Below are 19,470 nucleotides of genomic sequence, written 5' to 3'. Positions count from 1 at the left end.
ATGAAACCCTGCCTGGTCCTGCTCCGTCCTCACAATCATTGCTATGTTTGAGCACATTGTTCCAGCCACTGTAACGACCTATCTCATTGAGAGTCATCCTCTTTTTTGCTGACTCTCTACCAAGACGGATGTCCTTCTCCAGGGATTTGGTCCATTCTAATGGACAAGATGTCTTTGCTCTGGAGTTGGGCAAAGGTGGACGTCTTAGTTTCTTAGTGCTGCTGTTATAGAAATAACACAAATGAGTATTTTTAAAATCTGCTTTATTGTTTTTTTTTTTTCAATAACCTGTAAAACCTACCTCTTGACTGGTCCGGTTAAGATGGCAGCTTAGATAGATGCACCTTAACATCCCCCCACAACAAAGACTTTAGAAACCAAGTGAAACAGATACAAACAACAACTCTGGGTCCCTGAACATCAAAGGGAAGATTGAAGAATTGGGCTGAGCACCAGCTGGAAAGAAAGTTAGAATGAAATCAGCAGGAATCCAAAGATTGTCAGAGAGTCCACACCCAGCCAGCTGGCCCAGCACAGCGTGGCCATTTTGAGATAGCAACAAACAACTCACCCAGGTGAGGAGCCTGGGAAGGCAACTGGAGGCAGAGATACTGAGTGAATGACCCCGGAAGGAAATGAAGTAGGCAGGTCATGTGCCGTGTCCAAACTAACCTGAGAAGGAGACACAAGGGAAATCCAAATCTTTGAAACTAGGGAAACACAAGGAAGTGCCACTGCAGCAAAGTGGAACGGACTGTATCATTTTGTCCCACCTAGTGCAAAACTCTTCTGTCTTTTAGCTTCCTGAGATACCACTTCAGGAAATTATACCACATTTAATCTCATCTTTCTGGGTCTGGCAACCATATCGCTGATTATCATGGGGAAGCTAGACAATCACAAACCGGATGCACGATCCAGACTAGTGATCCAGATATACCCACATATATACCTTGGATGCAGACCACACCCCAGGGAAGGGTGTAACTTGAATAAGGATGGGACTTGAATCATGCCCCCCTGCAAGGCTGTGACTCAAGATACACCCCGCACCAATCTGGCCTCATTAACATGTAGAGGTTAGGATTTACAACACATAAAATGGAGGACAATCATACAATACTGGGAATCATGGCTTACCCAAGTTGACACACAACCCCAACAATTACAGTTTTCCATATACCTTATTTACATAGTCCCACTCTATCGTTGTGTGTGAGTCACAAAAGTCACGGATAGAAGGGCCGTATTAAGTAATTCATTACACCGCAGGCCATTCCCTGGCTCTTCTAGCCATTGGCCTTTTTATACTTGAAGGGTTAATTTACCGCTCCCAATCATTTCACCAGTCCAAAACAGTCATTGACAATTAGTCCTTCAGTAGGGCAAAAGAGTCCTAAGTGTGAGGTTACTCAGGTACCAGCCATTCAGGTCTGCTGCAGGTATCCATCTGATCTGGTCGGGTTCTCCAATAGTTTGTCTTGTCTTCACACTTTCTGGCCTCTGATAAATTTAACTGAGAGAAAATTATTCCCTTGCTCTGAGTCCTTCTTGAGGTATCAAACATAATATTAGATTTCCCCTGCTATGGATAACCCATTTCTTCATTCTTTTACCTTCAGCTACTATTTCTCCTTCCCTCCATTGGTCATTTATTTTCACCCAAATTTTTCTACCTAGGGCAGGGACATCAGGTTCAGCTGCTGTGCTAGTCCAGATTGCTGGTAGCAAGACCAGTCTAGCAAATGCTTTCCCCTCAGTCCATGCCCATTCATGTTGGATAAGTTTACATAGGTACTACACTAGTGGGCTGTCTCGGCCACTAGGCAATACGGCAGTATTCACTGTCAACCCCAATTTTGCTAGATGGGTGGAAGGTACAATTCATTCATTCCATCAGGCCCTTGGGAATTCTAGCATAGGTGTTCAGGGGTATAGCTACTGTCTGTTGCTTAGGGATCACCCCTTCCTCTGGTACCCACAGCTGCATCCCTGGTCCTGGGATCACGGCATCCGGCAGGAAAAAAGCAATTTTGGGTGATCGGAAAGAACTATACAGTGGCACCGGCATCCTCCCCATCCGCTCTTCCCCAAGTCCCCTACAGAAGAATAGGAATCTGTCCGGTGGTGATTTTCCCTTTGTCCCCCTCATGTTGAGTGTGAGCACACACTCATGAAGGGTGTGAGCCAAACTTTCAAAACTTTATTGCTCTCCGTTTTAGATAACAAAGGTTTCAATTGCCCATTCCAGGAGTGGGAACATCACTGATTCTGCTCCATACATACCAGAATGGAAGACTGCAGCAAGAGGTGGCTGTAAGGTAACTGTTGTTGCTTGCTGTTGAGTTGATTTTGACTCATGGCGATCCCATGTGTTACAGAGTGGGACTATGCTCCACAGGATTTTCTTGGCTGTGATCTTTTTTTTTCTTATAAGTTTTATTGTGCTTTAAGTGAAAGTTTACAAATCAAGTCAGTCTCTCACACAAAAACCCATATACACCCTGCTACACACTCCCAATTACTCTCCCCCTAATTTGACAGCCCGCTCTCTCCCTTCACTCTCTCTTTTCGTGTCCATTTCGCCAGCTTCTAACCCCCTCCACTCTCTCATCTCCCCTCCAGGCAGCAGATGCCAACATAGTCTCAAGTGTCCACCTGATCCAAGAAGCTCACTCCTCACCAGCATCCCTTTCCAACCCATTGTCCAGTCCAATCCATGTCTGAAGAGCTGGCTTCAAGAATGGTTCTTGGCTGTAATCTTAACAGAAGCAGATTGCCAGGCCCTTTCTTGCACAGTACTGCTCGGCAGGTTCAAACTGCCAACCTTTAATTTAGCTAGGCAATAGAGTGCAAATCATAGGCACCACCTAGGGACCTTGTAGGGTAATTAACTGGTGATTATTTGGCGTACCTCAGCCAGACCAAACTCATTGATGCTGAGTCAATTCCAACTCATAGAGACTGTATACAACAGAGTAGAAATGCCCCATGGGGTTTCCAAGGCTGTAATCTTTATGAAAGTAGACTGCCATATCTTTCTCCTGCAGAGCGGCTGGTGAGTTTGAACCACTGGCCTTTCGGTTAGCAGCTGAGTGCTTAATCGCTGCACCACTGGGGCTCTAAATTCAGAGATCTGTCCATTTTGGCCACTCTTGAGCCAGACAGAAGCCAAAGAATCTCTTCCTGAAAGGAGCAGTGAGCTTTACAACTTGAAGGGAGAGCACAGAAACATTTCCCTGGTGCCCGAGGATACCAGGAGCATTCACACTGAAAAGGTCAGCTATGTGATAAGCAGACCAGGGCAAGCCCCAGTTTTCCTCCAGTGCCTGGAAAACAGCACAGAGGACAAAAAATGTCAGCTGCTGCTGCCCTTACCTCATCTTACCTGCAACTGCCCCAGCCACGAAAAGGGAATCTAAACTCTAATGATAAGTGAAGAAACAAGACTCACTGATCATTTGATGAAACCCAACAGAATGAAAGGAACAGGACAAAAAGAAGAACTTGCATCTAAGGGAGTCATTTGTATTACAATCAAACTTGGTTTTTTAAAAAGATATCCAGAGAGTTACAATAGAGGAGATAATAGCTTAAGGAAGACAGGCGTAGTGATCTACTTCAAAAATCAGCCAGTGAAAACCCAATGGATCACAAGAGCCTAACCCCCAAGCAATCATGGGGATGGGCACAGGACCAGGCAGTGTTCCATTACGCTGTGCATAGAGTCACCATGAGTCGGGGGCCAACTGGATGGTAGCTGACAATAACAGCAATAGCTTAAAAATAAGAATGAATATTTATGAAAAAGAACAATAGTATTAACAAGAAGCAACAGATCTTGAAAATGAAAATATAATTGACATTTCACACCTGAAACAGTAATACTGGTTGCAACTGAGGAACAAATTGATGCCATGGAATACAGTGGGATTGTCCCCAAATTAGGTGAAAAGTTGGAAAATATGAAAGAAAATTTAGAACACATGTCTGATGAATATATAAATTCCAACATTTGCCTAATTTGAGGTCCACAAGCATAAAGTAGACAGAATGGAGGGGAAGAAATAATAAATATCATACCAAGAATCAATGTTTCCCCCACTTTCCAATGGAGGAAGTGTGCCCCCGGATGCCACTGAAACTGCTATCTAGCCTGACTTTAAAATTTTGAGTATTCATCCAAATCATCAAAAATTTATTACATGAGTTTTTATGCCCAGTGCTGTCCTCTGCCCTGGGTGGGGAGTCCAGGAAGAGAGAAGCCATCATCTTGTCCTGGAGTGGTTCTCAATAGAGCTGAGAGGGAAGACTCTACAGGAAACAGTAAGGATCAGCAGGTCTAACTCCAACAAGCATTCATCGTTTCCCTGGGAGCTTGTGAGATCTGTGAGTAGAGAAGGACACACCCGAAGTCAACAGAGGGAGGAAGAGGAGGAAGAATATTTCTCCTGGTCTCCAAACACAGGTTCTCAACCAGAGGGAACATGACCCCAACTCCCACTCCTCCCAATCCAGGGATGTTTGGAAGGTATGAATTTTTTTTTTTTTTCCTGTTCCACTGTGCTTGGAACTTCAACTGATATTGATTGGGAGGTTGAAAGAGATGCTAAGTGTTCCTAAAATGAGCAGGACAGTCTCACGAGGTGAAGAAATATCCCACTTAAAATGCCATTTGTGTCCATACTGAGAAACGTAAGAAGTCCCCACTGGTAGATTTTGCTGTTTTAGGTACCCCATATCACTACACAGCCCATGAAAAAGAGAAATGCTCAGTTGTTTACCTGGATCCGCGTAGAGACTCCTTCTGGCTATACCCGGCTTCAATCAGGAAAGCCGCCATGATAATCAGAATTAGCGCAGCAAGACCCAGACGGATGATGTTACCCTTGGTGTAATCTCCTGATGCGGTATTTGGGGAAACTGAGGGCTTATCTCCCAAAGTGTTACCTGGGGAAACTGAAGACAGAAGGGTCACAAGGGTGGCTATAGAGGGGTATCCCCCCTTCTCAAATGACCCCACAAACTGTGACTCTCATATGCCCACTTTTATTTCCTGGTAAGTAGTCAGCTGTAAGGAGCCCTGGTGGCACAGTGGCTAAGCACTCAGCAGCTAACCAAAGGTCGACAGTTCAAACCCACCAGCCGCTCCATGCAAGCAAGATGTGGCAGTCTGCTTCCATAAAGATTACAGCCTTGGAAAACCTAAGGGGCAGTTCTACTCTGTCCTATATGGTTGCTGTGAGGTGGAATCGACTCTACAGCAACGGGTTTGATTTTTTGGGTTATATTTCCCTTTTATCTTCTCCATCCATATATTAGGAATTAGTCTTAGGAACAACACAAAAGGCTTAAGAAGCGCCAATGGAGCACTGAGATTCACTCGGCCGGCCCAGCATCCCACCTCACAGCAGAAAACAACACGTAGGCACTGAGCTTAAGAAAGTTAGGACGTAGAGGCTAAACGCTGGGCCATTATGTATCTCAGCTCCACTAAAGAAGGGCTTGAGCTTGTTGTTGGACCTGGTTCCTAAAGAGTGGCCTGCATCTGTATCATCCCACCTCACAAATCCCAATTAATGCAAAGTTCACCTCTGAGCCCAGCACCAACGTTCTCTGCAGGGAAGGTCCGCAGGGAGACATATGTAATGACCTGCCATGCTCAGGAAGCCTTCTCCACCTCTCAGTACTGACCACAAAGGCCTTTATTTCTTATTACAAAACCTTCACTGACTCTATGGGAAGAACTCACAGCAAAAACAAGAATTTGTATCTCCAATGTAGCACTCAATGAAGTAGAATTCTCACAGGAAACAGAAGATAATTCTGGAAAAATCTTAACAGTATGTGTTGCCAGATAGAAGAAAATACTGCATCTGTGACACAAAACCAGGAGGCTATGGAATCACTATGTTCTGAGCACAAAAAAGAGTTGTTGGGAATAAAAACCACTAAAGCCAAGGTAAACCAACCTTTTAATAGATATAGAGAAGAGTAGAAGGAATTCTCCTTGATGATAGGATTGAATATTTTGAAGACCAACATGGGAAATTATTCAAGACTGCAGAACAAAAAGTCAAAGAAGTAGAAAGTATGAAAGGAAAAAATATAAAAAGAGATGGTAGCGCAAGTGATGGAGAAACAAGAATCAAATAAAAGGACAAATGCTTTCTAATTAAAGAAAAAAACTTCCTAAAAATCAAGAAAACCTTACCTGTCACCCAGATCTCAAGGCTATCACTGGGGTGTGAGGCCCAGAAAGGATTCCTTGTCTGGTGGTAGACAGAGCTGTACTTCCCACTGTCCTTGACTGCTACATTCTTAAGGGAGAACTCTGCCGTGTCCCCAAATGGCCTCCAGTACTGTATGGGCGCTGGGGTTCCTTCCTTCAGTAGAGCAAACATTACATATGATATAATATTGCCTGGCTTCTGGCACTGCAGAGTCACCTCTTTTCTTTCAGTCACATTACGGGTTGGGTAGGCTCGGAGGAAAGGTTTAGGTAAATCTCCTGTAAAAGAAGGAAGCTGAGAGGTAATGGGAGAAAGATCAGTTTGTCCATCACCCTGGTTCTCACAGAGTGGGGGTCAATTCAAGATTCCTAATCTCACCCTCCACTGATTCCAGGACAGAGTATTCCTTCCCAACCAGCCCTGGATAAAACCAAGATTCAAATTCTGTTCCTGTCTCTCTTCACCATCACCCACATCTCACTACACTGGAGACATAAACCCTTGTCTCCCTCTCCTCCCCTGATTCCTCCCTCATCCCCTGTCATTGCAGAGCACCTCCTCACCTGTAACCAGAAGTAGGAGAACATCACTGGGCTGTGAAGCTGTGTAGGGGGACAGAATCCTGTAGTATTCACAGGTGTACTCCCCACTGCCACCTGTTTGTAGCTCAGTGAGATGGAATTCAGCCAGGCTCTCTGTAGGATTACTCTGTGATCCTACTCTGTAGGGAAAATCCAGAGTAGTTTTTCCCTTTTTGAGAGCAAAGTGTACTGCCCTGGTAGCAGTCCAGCATCTCAGAGTCACATTGCTCTTAGGAGGGACCACCGAGCTGGGCCAGGCACTGAGTTTGGGCTTGGGAAGTGGCCCTGGAAGGGAAACAGAGTCCAGGACTGGATTTGACCACTCACATTCCTCTCAGAAGCCCATGTAAGGAAGGGGAAGGAAAAGTGGGGAATTTAGGGCGAAGGATCAAGGCAGGGGTCTAACTGAAGAAATACTCACCATATCTTTTCACGTCTCTTTGGCTAAGACACAGACCTATAAAAGAATCCTCCATGAGTGATACACCCTCTGCCTGCAGCTCATGTCATCTCCCCACCCTGATCCCTGAGAGACTACCCTAGATTCTCTTTTTGTTAGGTGCTGTCAGGTTGGTTCCAACACATAGCGACCCCATGTGACTGAGTAGAAATGCCTCATAGAGTTTCCTAGGTTGTAATCTTTATGGGAGCAGATTGCCAGGTCTTTTCACCCACAGAGACACGGGGCGGGTTTGAACTGCCAACCTTTTGGTTAGCAGCAGAGTGCTTAACCATTAAACCAACAAGATTCCTTGTTGTTTATGTTAGTTGCCGTAAAGTTGATACTGACTCATAGCAACCTGGGTGGCACATATAGCTAAGTGCTAGACTACTACCTAAAAGGTTGGAGATTCAAACCCACCCAGAGGTACCTCGGAAGACAGGCCTGGCAATCTTCTTCTCAAAAATCATAGCCTTGAAAACCCTATGGAGCACAGTTCTACTCTGCACACATGAGGTTAGCATGAGTTCCTAGAGTGTAGAGAGACATAAATGATACTCAAACACACACACACACATTTGGATGGTGTTATGAACTGAGTTGTGTACCCCCAAAATATGTGTTGGAATCCTGAGCTCTATATCTGTGGGTGTGATCTCATTTGGGAACAGGGTTTTCTTTGTCATGTTAATGAGGCCATTTCAGTGTACTGGTGTCCTAAACCTAACGACTTCTTTTTTTTTTTTTAATTGTGCTTTAGGTGAAGGTTTACAAAGCAAATTAGTTTCTCATTAAACAATTAGTACACATATTGTTTTGTGACATTGGTTGTCAACCCCGTGTCAACACTCTCCCCTTCTCGACCTTGGGTTTCCTATTTCTATTGGTCTAGCTTTCTTGTCCCCCCACCCCCCGACTTCTCGTCCTTGTGTCTTGGCCGGTGTGCCCATTTAGTCTCGTATACATGGTTGAGCTACGTGTATTATCGTTTGTTTTATGGGCCTGTCTAATCTTTGGCTGAAGGATGAATCTCAGGAGTGATTTCAGTACTGAGTTAAAAGAGTTTCTAGGGGTCATATTCTCAGGGTTTCTCCAGTCTCCATCAAACCACTAAGTCTGGTCTTTTTTGTGAGTTTGAATTTTGTTCTACATTTTTTTCCACTGTGTCTGTGATCCCTGTCAGAACAATCAGTGATGATAGCTGAGCACCATCTAGTTGTGCTGGATTCAGTCTGATGGAGGCTGTGGTAGTTGGAGTCCATTAATCCTTCAGACTAATCTTTCTCTTGCAGCTAAGCTTTTCTTCATTGTCCCTTGTTCCAAACAGGGTGGGACCAGTAGATATTTCTTAAATGGCCACTCACAAGCTTTTACAACCCAGACACTACTCACCAAAGCAGGATGTAGAACATTTTCCTTATAAACTATGTTATGCCAATTGAGCTAGATGTTCCCCAAGACCATGGTCCCCAGCCCTCAGCCCAATAACTTGATCCCTATGGGAGTTTGGATGTGTCCATGAAGCTTCTATGACTTTGCCTTGGTCAAGTTGTGCTGACTTCCCCAGTTTTATGTACTGTCTTACCCTTCACCAAAGTTACCACTTATCTATTGTCTAGTTAGTGGTTTTCTCTGCCCACCCATCCCCTCCTTCATTATCATCAAAGGTTGTTTCTTTCTGTGAGTAAACCTTTCCATGAGTATTTATAACAGTGGTCTCATACAGTGTTTGTCCTTTTGTGATTGGCTTCTGTCACTCAGCATAATGCTCTCCAGATTCATCCATGCTGTGATGTCACAGATTCATCGTTGTTCTTTATCCTGTTGCACAGTGTTCGATTGTGTTATGTACCGTAGCTTGTTTATCCATTCATCTGTTGATGGGCACTTAGGTTGTTTCCGTCTTTTTGCTGTTGTGAATAATGCTACAATGAACACGGTTGTGTGTATGTCTATTGTGCTATGAATACTGTAAACAGCAGCATAGACACAGACACAATTATATGCAGAGGAAGATTGGTGCCACACGGAGCTTGCCAAGAAACAAAGGAGTGCTACTCAGAGGCAATACTTCAAAGGAGTTAGGACTTCAGAGAGTGGCTATAAGGAACAGGCTCAAGAACAGGCTCAAGAACCCAGTCGGGTCTTCTCCAAACAAGCTTAGCACGGTGAGGCTAGGAACCCCACCTGAGCCACCGAGCTTCTCATGGACCCCACTGCAGAGACAAGTATGAATACATTGCTGGACCTCAGAGCAAGAGAAAGACACAAGAGATATGCAGAATCCAATTGGATCCCAGGGTTTCTCAGCCTCAGCAGTATTGATGTTGTGGGCTGCATAATTATCTCCTGTGCATTGTAGGAGGAGCCCTGTGGCACAGTGGTTAAACACTCAACTGCTAATGGAAAGGTTGATTCCAACCAACCAGCAGCTCTTTAGGAGAAAGATGTGGCAGTTTGCCTCTGTAATGATTTACAGCCTTGGAACCCCCACGGGGCAGTTCTACTCTGTCCTATGGCGTTGCTACAAGTCGGAAGCAACTTGATGACAACAGGCTGGGTTTTGGTTTGGTGCACTGTAGAATTTTTAGCAGCATCCTTGGCCTCTACCTACCAGATGCCAGTAGCAATACCCGCAGCCAGTTGTGACAACCAAAAATGTCTTAAAAACAAAAACCAGGTGCTGCTGAATCAATTCCAACTCCTGGTGACTCCAAATGTGTCAGAGTAGAACTGAGCTCCATAAGGTTTTCAATGGCTGATTTTCAGAAGTAGATCTGCAGGGCTTTCTTCCAAGGCACCTCGGGGTGGACTCAAATCTCCAACCTTTCAGTTAGCAGTGAGCACGTTAACTGTTTACACCACCAGGGACTCCAGATCTTACCAAATGCCCCCGTGGGGGTTGAAAACCACTGTTCTGCAGGAGTTTGGGCAACTAGAAAGGAAGAAAACAAACCAGACGGGACCCCTGAGTGAGTCCTCAGTGAGCGGTGGTAGACATCCCCTGCTTTTCAGACCTAAGAGTTCACGGGTCATCTCACCTCATCTCATGTTTAAGTCTTATTTGCAAAGTTACAGGATATGAGTCTGCAGAAAATCATTGATCCACAGGCTCTGAGGCAGAACGAGATGGAAAGATTGATATGACATTGAGAGCGTGAGGGGTGGCCTCCAGAGAAATTTCAAGGGCTTCATCAAGACGATGATGATGACGGTGATAATAATAATAACAAAACCAAACCTGTTGCTATCAAGTCAATTCTGACTTACAGTGATCCTATAGGATAGAGTAGAACTGCCCCATAGAGTTTCCAAGGCTGTAACCTTTACAGAAGCAGACTGTCATATCTTTCTTCCTCAGAGCCACTACTTGGGTTTGAACCACTGACCTTTCCATTAGCAGTTGAGTGCTTTAACAACTGCACCACTATGACTTCTTAATAATAATAATATCCAACAATTATATGAGGAGTCTCTGGGTGGCACAGTTAAGTGCTAGACAACTAACCAAAAAGTTGGTGGTTCAAACTCACCCCAAGGTGCCTGGGAAGACAGTCCTGGCGATCTCCTTGAGAAACGCTGCTCTGACACACGTGGGGTTGCCATGAGTTGGAATCTCTTCAGTACTAACAACAACAATTACATAGCATTTACTATATGCCACCAACCGTCTGTCGGTTCGGCACACCTTGGTGGTTTTCACATTACTATGATGCTGGAAACTATGCCACTGGTATTTCAAATACCAGCTGGGCTACCCATGATGGACAGGTTTCAGCAGAGCCTTCAGACTAAAACAGAGTAGGAAGAAAGGCCTGGTGATCTACCCATGAAAACCTTATGGATCAGAACAGAGCATCATCTGACTCTCTTGTTTTAGGCACGTCATCAGGGATCAATCACTGGAGGAGGACCTGATGTTTGGTGAACTGCCCTATAGTACTCTATGAGCTTGGAAGCTAAAAATCTGAAGGCATGAAGTCATGAAGTTTTCATGACTGGCAAAGCTAGGTAAAAGCCTCTACATCTGTATTTTCTGGAATCTTTAGGCTTAATTTGTATGTGAAACAGAAATCTCCATCAAACCACAACCCTATTATATCTAAAATCAAGACTCCTCAAACTGTAACCCTTGGGACAAATCTGGCCCTCCACCTGTTTTGGTAAATAAAGTTTTATTGAAACACAGTTGTGATGGTTAATGTTATGTGTCAACTTGACCTGGTCATGATTCTCAGTGGTGTGGCAGACACTATGTACCTCCTCTCATTCTGTAATTGGATGTAGCAGCCAATCAGTTGGAAGAGGATATTCTCTGCATCCCTGGTATAAACCAGTGTTCTGGTAAAGTTTGCTCTGTTTGCAATACTGTAATCTTCTCAGTGTCTGACCCCAGTTCCTGGGACTTAAGCCAGCAGGGGCCTTCAGCCTGTTGCCTGACCTGCAGATTTTGGATTCCTCAGCCCCTGAAACTACATGAGCCAGTGGAGGTCCTCTTCCTGTCGTCTGACCCACACATTTGGGACTTGCCAGCCCCTACAATTGCATAAGCCATTTCCTTGAAGTAAATTCTCTCTATATACATATATCTGGAAACCCTGGTGGCATAGTGGTTAAGTGTTACGGCTGCTAACCAAAGGGTCAGCAGTTTGAATCCGCCAGGTCCTCCTTGGAAACTCTATGGGGCAGTTCTACTCTGTCCTATAGGGTCGCTATGAGGTGGAATCGACTCGATGGCACTGGGTTTGGTTTTTTGGTTTTATACATTTATCTATGGACATTTCACTGGTTTTGCTCCTCTAGAGAACCCAGACTAAGACAACAGTCATACTCATTCATGTCTGTGTTGTCTACAACTGCAGAGTTGAATAGCTGCAATCAAGACAGTCTTGTCAACAAATCCTATCTGATTATCTGGCTGTTTACGCAAAAATTTTCTCAGCACCTACCTAAATCATTAGATTTACTGTTCATTTACCTTCTCAAGGTTTTCGCAAAAGGTGGCGCCACCACTCACTCTTTGATCATTTCCACCCCAAAGCCCCCAAATGATGACCTTTTTAATTTCCTACATGTACCTATGATCACGAGGATGGTGCAGGGCTGGGCAACAACATTTTGTTCTGTTATACAAAAGGTCATCATAAGTTGGAACAATCTCAATGGCTAGAAACGAAAACAGTGTTCTAGTATGACTCATTGGAAAATTGTGATCTTTGGAGCTAGACAGAGCAGAATTTGAATTTGGCTTCCCCACTTACTAGCTGAGTGGTCTTAGCAATTGACTTCAAGTGCCAGTCTCAGAGTCCTTGTGTGCAACGTGTGGGAATGAGTACTATCCTGAAGAACTTTTCTAAATAATGTAAAATGATTTTGTGTTGTACAATGACACAGGACTAAATAACGTTAAATCTAATCTGTATGAGAAAGTTATGAAAGTTTCTTTCTCCTCAATTCTCTCTCAATACTGATCACGTAGAAGAATATTGAGACTGGATGCTAGTCTTCAATCCATTCCTAACATTCACGCATATCCAGAGGTGGATTAACCGGTGAGCAAGGTACCCACAGGCTTAATTTTGTTTACCTACTAATCTGTAGTTAAGAATTTCACGTGTGTTTCACCACTTCAAAGATGCGAAAAACAAAATCATGCACCACAAATTGGTAAGTAAGCACGAGTAAGCCTGTGCATACCTTGATTATTGGGTAATCCATCCCTGTTCACGTTCCTCAGAAACTGGAGGTAAGTGTGGCTCAGAATCTACAAGCAGGCAAAACCGAAACACTTAAATCAGTTGCCGTCAATTCCATCCTGACTCATGGTGACCCCACGTGTGTCAGAGTAGGACTGTGCTCCACAGCGTTTTCAGGCAGTGAACTTTTGGAAGCAGATCAACAGTTCTTTCTTCCGCGATGTCTCTGGGTGTGTTCAAACTGCCATCCTTTTGGCTAGCAGCTGAGAACTTAACCGATTGTGCTACCCAGGGATTCCTACAAGCAGACTGCAGCACCTAATAAGAACATAATAGTATTGCCTTAATTTCACACTGATTATGGGTCGCTATTTTTTTTTTATGAGTTATATCGACTAGATGGCACCTAACAGCAACCAAAAAAAAAAAAAACCCTCTGCTGTTGAGTGGGTTCTGACTTATAGCTACCCTATAGGACAGAGTAGAACTGCACCATAGGTTTTCCAAGGAGTAGCTGGTGGATTCCAACTGCTGACCTTTAGGTTAGCAGTGAAACATTAACCACTGTGCTACCAGGGCGCCTAACAACAACATGCTCTAATAATCCTCTATTTTTCATGAGTGATATCAGTTTTCCATTTATAAGGGTGTTTTATAGATCTATTTTTCCCATTTTTTAAATTGTGATAAATATGTATGTATGTAACAAAACATTTACTGTTTCAACATTTTTTACATGTACAATTCAGTGCCATTGTGTTCATCACGTTGTTCAGTCATCACCATTATCCATTTCCAAATTTTCCATCACACTTAACAAAAACCCCTAAGCTCCCTTAAGGGACACATTGGTGTCCCCTAAACAGTGAGTTCCCCTTTCCCCCTCCTTCCTGCACCTGGTGATCACCAATTAACCTTGGTCTCTATACATTTGCCTAGTCCAGATATTTCAAATAAGTAGAGTAGATCTATTTTTTTAAAAAAGGAGTGTAATATATAAAAAACAATAAAAACTTGAGTTGATTTGAAGAAAGCTAACCTGTTTTAAAAAAAAAAACACACGTGTCACATGCACATGGCAAAATGCCTTTGGAAATTTTCAGAAAAGCTGAATTTTGAAAAACAAATAGGAAAAAAAAAAACATGTGCAAAGCACCTAACACATTCCTGGCACATAATATGTCTTCTGGAAATTGGGGTTTCTTTTGTTTGTTTATCCTAAACATTACCTAAGGAGCCCTGGTCGTGCAGTGGTTAAGTGCTCAGTTGCTAATTGAAAGGTTGCCTCGAACCTACCAACTGCCCCACGGGAGAAAGACCTGGCAATCTGCTTCTGTTAAGATTTACAGTCTAGAAAACCTTATGGGGGCAGTTTTACTCTGTTCTAGAGGGTCACTATGAGTTAGAGTAGACTCGATGGCAATGAGCTTGGTTTTTGTTTTGGTTTACCCATTATCTATCCCACAGGCATCTCCAACTCTGGCTGCTTCATAGCCTAACCCACCACCACCCATAATGACCCTATTATCCCCTAGGGCTTACCAAAGCAGAGCAGGAACAGAAATTGGAAAATCATGGCGGCCCCTTCAGCCTCTTCCAACAAAATTGCTTCAGTCTTACCGTTTGTGTTACTCAAAATGTCCTCCCGACTAGAGGATATGAAGTAACAGCCTTGCTCCAGGGTTTAAATTCTCTACACTTAAGTACCCACAGTTTCTCAGAGTCAAAATCAGGAAATGATAACCAGTTATTGCAACACCCTCCCAAGCCTCCTCCCACAGGCTTAACTTACAGAATCCTCACCCAACATAGACTTCAGATCTTCTAATTGCAAGGCGTATAACCCACATAGATGAACAGAAAAAATATGTAAGAAATTGCTCACTGAATCCCAATACCCTGTCCCCTCTAGCATAATGAAAGGTTATAGCTGGATCCATGGAAACCCAGAGTTACAACTGCATTTCTCTCTCACAAGCAAGGCTTTCTGGTTAACAGGATTTGAGCACAAGTGAAGCGTTCTGCTTCTGGGTTGTTGCCTAGGGGTCGTTGGAGAGCTGGAGCTGGGTCAGAGCTGATAACAAAGAGATAAGAAGTTTTAGGGGCATCAGGTAGGGAGTGGTGTAAAAATGGTGTTGGGGAGGCATCTGACCATCGCTGTCTTCACAAGGGGGAAGGAGAATCAAGATCAACATCCAAGGCTGATTCCTATGAGGTGGAGATCCTCACTCCGCCACCTTTACCAATTCTGACATCAACTGTTCCTCCTGTGGCACTCTCTACTTCTCTGCTGGGTTCAATAATTCATTGCAATGACCGCGCAGAACTCACAGACAATACTCATGATTATGGGGTTTATTAGGGAAATAAACCAAAAAACCCATTGCTGTTGAGTCGATTCTGACTCATAGCGACCCTATAGGACAGAGTAGAACTGCCCCATATGGTTTCCAAGGAGTGTCTGGTGGATTTGAACTGCCAGCCTTTTGGTTAGCAGCCATAACTCTTAACCACTACGCTACCAGGGTTTCCCTATTAGGGAAATAACAGGTTACAATTCAGGTTCAGGAATGGTCAGGACACAGTTCTTCAATCAGGACAGCCTCTTCTCCACTGTGCCCGTAGGCACACCTCTCTCTAGCCCCTCTGCCTCTGTCCTGCTCAGGCAAGTGTTGCAAAGCTCTTTTAGCTCTGCCAGTAAGTGCCCCAAGGCATCTCACTCTGCCAATGAGCCTCAGAGTGAAAGTGCTCAGCTCTAGTTCTATGGGTCAGCAAACCTAGCTCCACAAAGTGCCCAGGAGCACCTTACTCCACCAGCAAACCTCCTGCCCAAAGACACTCAGCTCTCTCACTCAGTGGGCTCAGAAGCCCACTGCACTATCTCTTGCCTGTCTCTCCTGCCACTGTTTCTCTGCCACTACTTCTCACCTTCAGAGTTACAGCTCTCTCTCTCTCTCATTCTGTCTCATGGTTTCAGGAGCTTCTCAGCCCAGGAATCCCAGGTCGAAGGGACACACTCTGCTCTTGGCCCTTCTTCCTTGGTGGTGGTGGAATCCTCTCTGTGCTCTGAAATTGGCTCTCTTTGAAAGCCTACTGGAATGGCAAAACTGGCCAATCCCCTTGGCGGGCCACAATGACCTCATTTGCACAGTCCTACCCAATCAATTGGGTGGGAGTTACAAGACCATGGCAAGAAAGGCCACGAGAAAGTGATCCATCACACCGCGAGTGAACATTTAGGAGAATGAGACAGCAAGCACTGTAAAGAAAAACAGCAACAACAAAAAAGCAAGTTGCCATTGAGTTAATTCCAACTCATGGAGACCCCTTGTGTTACAGAGTAGAAATGTATTCCATAGGGTTTCCAAGACTGTGACCTTCCAGAAGTAGATTGCCAGCCCCATCTTCCAAGGCACCTCTGAGTGGGTTTGAATCACCAACCTTTCAGTTAATAGTCCAGTGCTGAACCATTTTTACCACCCAAGGACTCCTCCATGGGGGGAGTAAAAACAACAACTTGTGGTATTTTTGTTATAGCAGCACTAGTAACTAAAAAAGCCCTCAGTAAAAGAGAGATGCTGTTGTATAATAAGAGGTCTGTACTTGAGGAGAAAGGAGACCTGGTGGCACAGCGGTTAAGTGTTTGGCTGCTAACCGAAAAGTCAGCAGTTCAAACCCAGCAGCCACTCCACAAGAGAAAGATGTGGCAGTTCACTTAGGTAAAGATTGTTGTTGTCGTTGTTGGGTGCCATCGAGTCACTTCTGACCTGTAGCAACCTTCTGCACAACAGAACAAAACATCGCCCAGTCCTGCACCATCCTCACAATCATTGTTATGCTTCAGTCCATGCTGCAGCCACTGTGTCAATCCACATCGCTGAGGGTCTTCCTCTTTTTCACTGACCCTCTACTTTATCAAGCATAATGTCCTTCTGCAGGGACTAGTCCCTCCTGATAACATGCCGAAAATATATGAACGAAGTCTCACCATCCTTGCTTCTATTGAGCACCTTGCTTCTAATGAGAAGTACTGGCTGTACTTCTTCCAAGACAAATTTGTTCGTTCTTCTGGTAGTCCACGGTGTATTCAGTATTCTTCAGCAACACCAAAAGTCATCAATTCTTCTTTGGTCTTCCTTAGTCATTATCCAGCTTTCACATGCAAATGAGGCAATTGAAAACAACACGGCTTGGGTCAGGTGCACTTTAGTCCTCAAAGTGAGGGTTTTAATACTTTAAAAAGGTCTTTTGTAGCAGATGTGCCCAATGCAACATGTCGTTTGATTTCTTGACTGCTCCTTCATGAGTGTCGATTGTGGATCCAAGTAAAATGAAATCCTTGACAACTTCAACCTTTTCTCCGTTTATCATGATGTTGCTTATTGGTCCAGTTGTGAGGATTCTTGTTTTCTTTATGTTGAGGTGCAACCCATACTAAAGGCTGTGGTCTTTGATCTTCATCAGTAAGTGCTTCAAGTCCTCTTCACTTTCAGCAAGCAAGGTTGTGTCATCTGCATGTCGCAGGTTGTTAATGTGTCTTCCTCCAATCACGATGACACGTTCTTCATCATATATCCAGCTTCTCAGATTATTTGCTCAGCATACAGATTGAATAAATATGGTGAAAAGATACAACCCGACACCTGTTTTTCTTAACTTTAAACCACGCAATATCCCCTTATCCTGTTCAAACGGTTGCCTCTTGGTCTATGTTCAGGTTGCTCGTGAGGACAATTAAGTGTTCTGGAATTCTCATTCTTCTCACTGTTCCCCATAGTTTGTTATGATCCACACAGTCCAATGCCTTTACATAGTCAATACAACACAGGTAAACACCTTTCTAGTTTTCTCTGCTTTCAGCCAGGACCCATCTGCCATCAGCAATGATATCCCTGGCTCTATGTCTTGAATCTGGCTTGAACTTCCAGCAGTTACCTGTTGATGTACTGCTATAACCACTTTTGAATGGTCTTCAGCAAAATTTTACTTGTCTGTGATATTAATGATACCGTTTGATAATTTCTGCATTTGGTTGAATCACCTTTCTTTTGAATGGGCATGAATATAGATCTCTTCCAGTCAGTTGGCCAGGAATCTGCCTTCCAAATTTCTTGACGTAGACGAGTGAGCGCTTCCTGCGCTGCATTCATTTGTTGAAACATCTCAATTGGTACCCCGTCAATTCCTGGAGCCTTGTTTTTTGTCATTTCCTTCAGTGCATCTTGGACTTCTCCCTTCAATACCATGAGTTCTTGATCATATGCTACCTCCTGAAATGGTTGAACATCGACCAGTCCTTTTTGGTGCAGTGTCTCTGTGTATTCCTTCCATCTTCTTTAGATGTTTCCTATGCTGTTCAATAATTTCCCTGGAGGATCCTTTAATATTGCAACTCGAGGCTTGAGAAATGCTGAGCCTGTTCTTCCCTTTTGGTTTTTTAACTTCAGGTCTTTGCACATTTCACTATAACACACATAAAGATTACAGCATTGGAAACCCTGTGGGGAAGTTCTGCTCTGTCCTATAAAAAAAAAAAAAAAAAGTGGCTATAAGTCGGAATCAACTCAGCAGCACACAATAACAACATTGCTGTGTGACAATATTGTTGTTTGTTGTTTTAGGTGCCACTGAGTCAATTTTGACTCCTAGTGACTCCATGAGTTATAGAATAGAACTGCCTCACAGAGTTTTCTTGGCTGTAATCTTTACAGAAGCAGATCACCAGGGCTTTCTCTCACAGAGCTGCTGGGTGAGTTTGAACCCCTGACCCTTCATTCGTAGTGAGTGCTTAACTGTTGTGCCACCAGGGCTCCATGTCACAATATTACCACGAAGTTATTGGCTTAAACAATATACACGTATTAGAGTTTCTGGGGGCATAGCTTAGCAGGGTTCTCTGCTTCAAGACATTTTATGGAGCTGCAATAAAGATGTCAGCCAAAAATGGAGTCTGATCTGTAAGTGGGCAGGGGAAGGATCCTTTTCCGATCCAGATGGTTGTTGGCAGAATTCAGTTCTTTGGAGGAACTGGACCGGGGTCTCGGTTCCTTGTTCGCTGTTGGCTGGTGTCTTAGTTATCTAGTGCTACTATGAGAGAAATGCCATAACTGGGTGGCTTTAACAGAAATTTATTGTCTCAGAGCTCAGGAGGCTAGAAGTGCAAATTCAGTGTGCCGTCTCTAGGGGAAGGCTTTCTCTCTCTGTTGGCTCTGGGGGAAGGTCCTTGTCTCTTCAGCTTCTGTTTGCTGGTTCCTCGGAGATGTCCACGTGGCTTGGCATCTGATTTCGCCTCTCTCTGCTTTGCTTAATCTGCCCCTTTTATGTCTTATAAGAGATTGGCTCAAGACACACCCTATGCTAACCCTTCCTCATTAACATAACAAAGACAAATCATTCCCAAATGAGATTTTAACCACAGGCATAGAGGTTAGGATTTATGACACATATTTTGGAGGGACACAATTCAATCCATAAAAGCTGGAGACCACCCTTAGTTCCTTGCCATGTGGGTCTCTCCA

The 19,470-nt window shown here is 44.0% G+C and overlaps 1 protein-coding gene across 1 annotated transcript; it reads right to left on the bottom strand.

Moving 5' to 3' along the window:
• Positions 1 to 252: 252 nt before the first annotated feature.
• LOC126085673 (T-cell-interacting, activating receptor on myeloid cells protein 1-like) lies at positions 253 to 14,616 on the bottom strand. Its single transcript, XM_049901275.1, has 7 exons — positions 14,495 to 14,616; positions 7,236 to 7,271; positions 6,797 to 7,099; positions 6,215 to 6,511; positions 4,785 to 4,959; positions 4,206 to 4,387; positions 253 to 2,447 (listed from the first exon to the last, which is right to left on the bottom strand). The coding sequence occupies exons 1-6, from the start codon at positions 14,526 to 14,528 to the stop codon at positions 4,360 to 4,362; spliced, it is 873 nt and encodes a 290-aa protein (XP_049757232.1). The 5' UTR covers positions 14,529 to 14,616; the 3' UTR covers positions 253 to 2,447; positions 4,206 to 4,359.
• Positions 14,617 to 19,470: the final 4,854 nt, after the last annotated feature.

Source organism: Elephas maximus, chromosome 11 (genome assembly GCF_024166365.1).
Source record: "Elephas maximus indicus isolate mEleMax1 chromosome 11, mEleMax1 primary haplotype, whole genome shotgun sequence".
Taxonomy (NCBI): Eukaryota; Metazoa; Chordata; class Mammalia; order Proboscidea; family Elephantidae; genus Elephas; species Elephas maximus.
This window is presented reverse-complemented; position numbering and strand designations above follow the sequence as displayed.